Here is an 8,122-nt window from a genome sequence, read left to right as displayed (position 1 = left end):
CAGGGTCAAAGTCATCGTCCGGTTCATGATAATGAATTTCAGTGTCTCCAAATGTGTTCAGTTCCAGATCCAGTCCCTCGAAAACTATTAACTTCTGTAACAAATCACTTGCCTCATTCCGTACATGGGTCATGCTTATTGTTGTTGGTTCCAACGCTCATCAGCCATCGCAGATATCAATATACCTGCATGTTAATTCATACATCTGAGGGTCCAGCTACCTCTTCATACTCTCCTTGTCTTGGCATACTGGTCCTCGGTGTGCTGGTCATAGATCCTGAATCCTGGTTCCGAGGTCTGGTCACTAGTTGATCATACCGCAGGAACGCGATGTCTCCCCTCCCCCTGGTCTCCCTTAACTTCGGCATCAACTCCCTTCTTCTCTTCCTCACAAAGTCGGTATAATCTTCATTTATGTAAATGTTAGCACCTTTGAGCTTCTTCGCTTGTTGCAATATTTGTGCCTTATCTTTCTCTTTCATCAACTTCACCAAAACCGCCCTCGGACCACGATCCGTAGGTTTTCCGATTCTGTGAGCCCGCTCCATCTCAATCTCTTGTTGAATTTGCAGATTATTTTTCAGAATCTCCTTCACTTTACCTTCTGCCTCCGACCAGCTTTCTCCAGTTGTCTCCATGATTCCCTCAAAGATCAGGTTTTTTCGCTTGGAGCTTTAATCACATCCACCTCTCGCTGGGTAAACTGCAAACTCGTTTTTATCTCCTGTATTTCTCTGGTCATGTCGTCGAGTCTCTTGTTGTTTGTTTCCATAATTAGTTGCACGAAGCCTTTGAAGTTTTCCTGCTGTTGGTTCATCAGCGCGATGTACATCTGCTTCTGCTGATCCACAATGTCCATTACTTGCACCGGTCTGTGATACATTTCTTCTGCCTCCATATCCTCAGTCGCTTCTGATTTATTAGATCTTTTCCCTCTTGGAGGCATTTTAATAGTTGTAGAATTTGTTCAAAGACTTGAAAATGTAGAAGATGTGAAAAATCGTAGAACAGACAGAGATCAGTATCATAAAATATGGAATTCTCTATGTATGTAGTTAAAATTGCATTACTGTATATTTTGTATAAGGTAACCCTGGCCCCTTTCAGTCAAATGTGATTATACCATAGCCACTGAAAATTCTAGATTCTGTTTGTGGATTCACCTTTCATCCATGATGCTATGTCCTTGTTAAATGATGTGGTACTAAAAATAAACAACCTGGACTGACATGAATTGACTTCATATGCAATAATCTGACCTTGTGTGTGTGTGTGTGTGTGTGTGTGTGTGTGCGTGCATGCGTGTGTGTGCAGTCTATGCATAATTTCCATATGACACAATGTGCCAAGACTCAGATCTCAGATTAGTTCCACTTGTGCCGACCCAAAGCTGCTTCTGATCTGCATAACATTATGATAATATCACACTGAAATATTTTTAGGAATAAACAGCAGCAGCATTGACATGGATGGAATGGGAATTTCGGTATTTGGTGCTGAATCTGATACGCTTTTGTTCAGTCCAGGGATCTGGGGGGCTTATATGGTAATCGGATTGGTAGGCTACACATGCTAGTGTTTAGTCCTGCTTTATTGTATGGGTGAAGAGAAGTCCAGTGTTAAAAGAGCCATCTGACAAAACCTAGCAGGAAACTGAGAAAAAAATGCAGAGAAATTGCCAAGAAATGATTGAATGAAGGAAGAGAAAACCAGACAAGAGCTGGTAGAGGAGATAGGGAGAAGTGTACTTGAGAAAAGGACAATGAGTATCACTGCTGGGAAGAGTGGGAGATAAATGTGCAGACAGAACTAGTTGTAGCACTCGCAAATCAGCTAGTCTGTGCATTTCTGTAACTGGGTCTGCATGTCTGGCTAACTCACTACATAACTTACAGTAGGAATCTAGTGTTTTTTCCAAAGCACAAGACCATTTCATTAGTTAAAGGTTTACATGTTACATAAGACTAACTCTATCCATGAAGGCCAACATTAGCAACTCTGTCCTGTAATGGATTTGGAAAAGGTAACGCTTTAGCAACCTCAGCCAACATTAACCAGGATATCAGTGCATTTGCCAAACACAAATCGGCAGTGTTGGAAAGTACCTAATTACATGTAAATTGTTACTGAAATTAAATTACAAAATAAATGTAGTCAGTTACAGTTACTGAGAAAACTATGAGATTAAATTACAATTACTAATCATAAGGTTGGTCATTACATCTGAATATTCTTTTGGGCAAAACATTGCATTCACTCTGCTGCTTTGCATCTTTTTGACATCATTTGGCAAATTTCCAGACAACGTGGGTCAGCAAGCCTGTTGGGAACAAATTTAAATGCAACACTATTAAGGAGCTGTCTCTATGTCTAGACGGGCTCTGTCCTTTTGGCAGCATGCAATAAATTTTGAATGTTGCTTTCGATTGGTTCTCTCATTTGACTGAGCCGCCTCTCGTCTGTCAATCAATTCATCACACCTGGCTCTAAGCAACCTGAGGCTGTCATACCTGGCAGCGACCACAGACAACACAGAGGCAGGTGGTCATGTCGTCTGACAGAAATGATTCTCGGTGCTAGAAATGAGAAAAGGGTGGGCTACATGTTTCAACAGTAATAGATTATGTAATTGAATTTGTGTTGAAGAACATTTGGCAATAGTAAGAGTCATGTACAATTGTGAGCTTTACACTGGCTGGTTTAAATTTATGTTAGGACTTTTCAACTTTACCGCCCGGTTTGAAGCATTTTTTTAGAAACACAATCAGAAAGTAATTAAAAGTAATAAGTTATATTATTTTGGTGAAGTAATTACAATAGTTACATGACTTATTACATTTGTCTCAGGTTAATGGGTCATCTGTAATCTGTTAGACTTTGAAAGTAACCTTCCAAAGACCTGTGATTCATGCTTGAGCTTATCTATATTGTGATGTGCTGGCTGAGATTTAGTGCAAGATTTATTCTTCCTGATTTTGTAAGTATGTAGGCCAGGTGATGTAATCCTACCCAAATAGGCAACCAACAAAATACCAGCATCACGTGTGACTCAGAACCACGGCTGCCTTTTGAGTTTGACTCACTGTTACAAAGACCTGCTGCACAAGAGCATCTTTTGTTTGTAATTATTAACAGTACTGTATGTTGTGTTTTATAAGCTCACAGTATGTTATTATGTAAAATATTATTATCTAGCTGTGAAATAAATGAGCCCAAATAAAGGTAGAACATATCCGTCTGAAATGTAGTGAGGCAGAAGTGTAAAGAAGTTTTAAATGCTCAAGAAAAGTACATTGTCAATCTTTCTTAAGTTGATCCTCTGTAAATGTACTTAGTGGCATTCTACTACTGCCTGTAAGTGAGCTCAAATGGGAGGCAATGTTGTATATGATACATTTAATCTTGCTGATTAGTTTGCTCTTTTGAGTAAGCTGGTAAATTTTACATGACAGTCACAGCAGGGAGGCTTACAGTTTACATTTCACTGGAACGTCAGCGTCATACTATGTAACACTGCCACCAAGTGGTAACGCGGGGAAGTGCGGCAGTAGGTGTTGGAGGAGGACGACTGTGCAGCTTTGTCTTCCAGTGTAAAGAATGCTCCCTCTCTGTCTGGCAGGTCTGTTGGGTATGGTGGCTCACATGATGTTCACCACAGCCTTCCAGCTGACTGTCAGCCTGGGTCCAGAGGACTGGAAACCTCAAACATGGGACTATAGCTGGTCATACATGTGAGTTCACTTACAGCAGCCTGCAGAAGACTCTGTAGTGCCAGTGAATGTCAGAACCTTATCTTTATATCCTTAGTGTTTATCAGATGAGCAGTGTACAAAAATAATTTTAATTACTTTAATTCATTTAGACAAGTCAAGGGGGAGTTTATTTGGTATACTGAGATTTGTTCCAGAACAGTTGGATGATTTCAGATGATATGTTCAGATTACAGTGTCCAACCAACAGTCCAGCCCCCAAAGATATTTAGGTTTGTAATCAAAGAAAGTTAAACAAACAAATAATCATCTTTCATAAAATGAAACCATTTTCAACCATTTTTTTTTACTTAAAAACACATCTCAGAATGATTAATCAGTTAGTAGTGTCATTAATATTAGGTGCCAACACTTTTTTACATCAACTTGTTGCAAATGTACATTTTTTGGAGCACCTTAGTTTGTGTAAGATTAACTTAATATGCATGCACATCGCAATACAAATAATATAAAGTGATCCACAGAAGTGTCTCATTCACAAAAATTTAGTTTATTCATATTTTGCAAGGACTAAAGTTCTGTATGCATAATGTTAATTGTCCAAAAGTATGTGGACACCTAAACATTACAGCTGTATGAAATTGTGTGATTGTTCAAAACAGTTTTGGTGCCAATATTAACCCTCAATGTTCTGGGGATGCTGGAACCTGGCTGCAGGAATTTTGCTCCGGTGCAGTTTTTCCACACCAAACTGGGAAAGTAATGTTTTCATACAGAGCTGAAAAAACTTAGAAAAAACAACTGGACTAGGTTTTTAGGTCGAAGACGTTTCACCTCTCATCCAAGAGGCTTCATCAGTTTTCATACGGACCTTGTCTTGTGTATGAGAACAATGCAAACTGCTGCCAAAAGATGAAAGAACACTGCTGACTAAAATGTCACTGTATACGAATGTGTTGATTTAATTTCATCTTGGTGTATTAGAGCACCGAGTGTTGGTGTATAAGAACAGAATTTAATATGGAAGGTCATCATAAAGCAGGAATATCATTTTTTTTAGGTTGATCACAAAAAGTTTAGTTTTCCTGTCACATAATAACTATCATGATAAAAAATGGTTTTGACAGCTTGTTATGCTACAAGCTAATTGTTATGCCAAGATACTGACATAATAAGATAACCTGTTTTCAGTAATGAATATTTGGAAGCATTTTATGCCAAGGTCATGGAATAACTTCATTGACAATTTAATGTAAAAATAAATTCATACATCTTTCTTGTTCTTCCACCTCTCAGATGACAGTTTTTAATATTATCTAGTTTCTATTTTCAGCCCATTTGGAGGGAGATTTATTTCCTCTATAAAATGAAGATCCAGGCTAAAATTTTTTATATTATCAGCTGATATATCTGAATGAATAATGGCCAAGTTTTCAAACAGTTTCTACCTATTTCCTATAGTCTGGCATGGAGTTCCTTCACAGCCTGCATGGCATCCTCAGTCACCACCATCAACCGCTATACCAAAACCATCCTGGAGTTTAAGCACAAGCGTAGGAACATTGAGAAGAACCTGAAGATCAAGCAGAAGCTGTTGGAGCTGGACTCTCCGGACCAGGTGTGGGACATGTACATCAGCTCGGTGCCTAGCACTGCAGAGGAGCTCCTGGATCTGTCGTCCGGCGACCGCAAACTCTCCAACACCTCCATCTTCCTGGACCTCAACGACCTACCTGACGCACAGGGAGAGGAGTACTGCTAGTTGAGCAGCACGTAGCATTTTCATACATCAACAGTTCATAGTCATGTTCAGTGTGATACACTGGTGTAATTACTGCAAACAAAGTAAGGCCACACTTGGGAGCACTGGTGATTCTTAAAGCTACTGTGCATATCATTCATACATTTGACAAATTAGGATCTTACGTAATTGATATGACTAATCTGTTAGCAAACAGTTGCTTTTTAAACATAAAACATTTTGACAAACCTTGTTCAAAGCCACAGAAGTTTATTTTAAAGGTGCATTAAACAGATTTTTCCAAGCTTTGCCCACATGTACAAACAAGTAACACTGGTTTCTGTGCAACAGGCTGAGACCAGTGTGCAGGGGCTGTCCACAAAGTGCAACACCGAAAATATTAAATAACCTAAATAACTCTTATGTAGTGTAGTAGGCCTACAGTCAAATTCAGTTCAGCCATCAGCAGCCTCTTGTTGGTACTATTAAGACACTACATTTTTTGCATAATTTTGGGGAATTGTTATTACGAAAAGTATTCAGTAACTTCACTCCTACACTGTAGATTCATCACAGTCACATTACTTTCAGTCTATCTTAATTTTTGTTGTCTTTTTTTACTGGTTTTACCTCGCTAGGTTACAACAGTAATTAGCTAAGGAGCAACAAGTTAGCACCTGGTTACAACAGTAGCTAGCAACATGTGGAGCAGCAGTAGCTGCATGACAACTGCTGAGAACTGTCCTGTTGTTATGGGCCAATAAAGAGTGATAAGGAAAAATGCAGCACAAACAGAAAGTGCCAACATTCAGCAAAGTTACAGCATTTTTACCCCAAAAAGGATAAAAAGATCATCATTATTTAGATTTACAGCATGATGGGACCTTTTAAGATGTGAGCTAAAGTAGAAATGAAGCTGAAATAACATTGCTGAGCCCATCACATTGGCTCTACAGTTGGCAGTGTTAGTAGGTGTTAACTTATAGTGTTAATGCACATCTAATGCAGATGTACAGTATAATTACTGTACATCTGTCCAAGTAATGCTGTTGTGAAGGGTCACTGCTTAAATCTTCATTCATTCATATACTGTATATGTATATATGTGCATTGCTGGACAGCCCAGTGATAAGGAGTTCACACTGATTGGTACACTGATGACAAGCTGCCTCCCACATGTGGACTAAATTGCATTAGGTAGCATAAAACACATTTGGACAGCTGTTATTCCATGTACTACTATAGAATTCAATGTTTTTGTGTCTCACTATAGAAGAAGAGTTTTCACTGAACTCAGATGAGGCATTGTAGCAACGAAGGGTGAAGGTGATGATTGCTGCTTCACCCACAGAGGGATAAAAGATGATGTTAATGCACAGGATGATGGTTACATGGATGGAAGATGCCTATCGGCCACGCTGAGTGCCTTTACTTACAGTAGCATGCTCTGCGCTCACAACATTTTAACAGGGGTGATGCTGTTTCTCTCCAGCTAATAACCACTTTAAAGGAAACATGCAGCTGTCTGTGCAAACTGCCAAAAGTCACCAGTGAGAGGAGCATGCCTCTTCTGAAGCTCTGTTAATGTTTACTTGATAATGGGGTACTTTTGTTAAGTAGTCACAGAACTGTACTGGTAGAAAGACTCAGAGTACGATTGTTGCTATTCACAGTACTTTTAAGTGCATTTGAAAATGTATATTTGTGTACGTTATTTATACGTTCAAAATGAAATGTAGTGTAGACAAGTTTAGCATTTATTTGTTTTTGTTTTTTATCACCCTGGGTTGCAGTGAAGCATGATTTGTTGTGTCTTTATGTGTATGACTTATTTACAGTGGCACTTTTTTGTGTAGTGTTGTTTAGTTACTTTTGTGAATAATTATTTGCAACATAATATGTGAATATAAAAACATTTCTATGAGGAGATATCATTTAAAGCTGAATGAGACAAAATAAAGAAGCAACTTGTTTTTACGGTTCTCTCCTGAGTTTCATTTGTTGTACACAAGATGGCGGTGTAGTCTTACTGACAGTTGCAGTGATGTCTCGTTGTTTCTCATTCAACAAAATACAGAAAGTCTTATGTTACAGATTTAATTTTTAATTGAAATGTATCATTTTGAAAATAGAATCACCCACAAAAATGAAAAGTATAACCAAACTCTGAGATTTTATTATTAAATTAATGTAATTATTCACATTATTACAGTGACACTCTTTGCATCTTATCAGCAAAGCAGATGCTGTAGCTCCAACATCTCTGTTGCAAATAGATGTACCTTTGCAAAGCTATTGTACTAATGCTGTCTGCACTCGCATTCAACATAAATCCAAACCTTACTTCTTAAAGCTCTATAAGACTTTCATCAGAATGTTTTTAGTAAATAATGCAGAAAAAGAAAAAAATATGACAAACATCAGCGCAAAAATCAATTGTAAGCCCTTTACTTTAAAATAGTTTTATTTTTATGCTTTCAAACTAGTGCAAATACATGCAAACTGAAAACAGACCACCCTGTAAGCAGGCCCTCACAGCAACACAGTAAAGCCTGAAAGATTCATACATCACATCCAGAGAACTGGCCGTTGACAGGTCTCTCGCTGATTTGACCCAATCTTGTTTTTTACTTCACTCAAGGTATAGCAGGGTGGTTTTGCAGTTGGAATG

The 8,122-nt window shown here is 38.4% G+C and overlaps 1 protein-coding gene across 1 annotated transcript in view; it reads left to right on the top strand.

Annotated features, from left to right (window-relative positions):
- Positions 1-7,395, top strand: part of gsg1l2b (gsg1-like 2b) — a 20,758-nt gene extending 13,363 nt beyond the window's left edge. The window contains exons 4-5 of the mRNA XM_020586999.1: positions 3,620-3,731; positions 5,172-7,395. Of these exons, the coding sequence (XP_020442655.1) occupies positions 3,620-3,731; positions 5,172-5,472 (413 nt within the window). The 3' untranslated portion in view covers positions 5,473-7,395. The remainder of the gene's footprint in view (positions 1-3,619; positions 3,732-5,171) is intronic.
- Positions 7,396-8,122: the final 727 nt, after the last annotated feature.

This window comes from Monopterus albus, unplaced genomic scaffold, assembly GCF_001952655.1.
Source record: "Monopterus albus unplaced genomic scaffold, M_albus_1.0 scaffold434.1, whole genome shotgun sequence".
Taxonomy (NCBI): domain Eukaryota; kingdom Metazoa; phylum Chordata; class Actinopteri; order Synbranchiformes; family Synbranchidae; genus Monopterus; species Monopterus albus.
The sequence above is the reverse complement of the archived record's forward strand: the minus strand, read 5'-3'. Positions and strand labels throughout refer to the sequence as shown.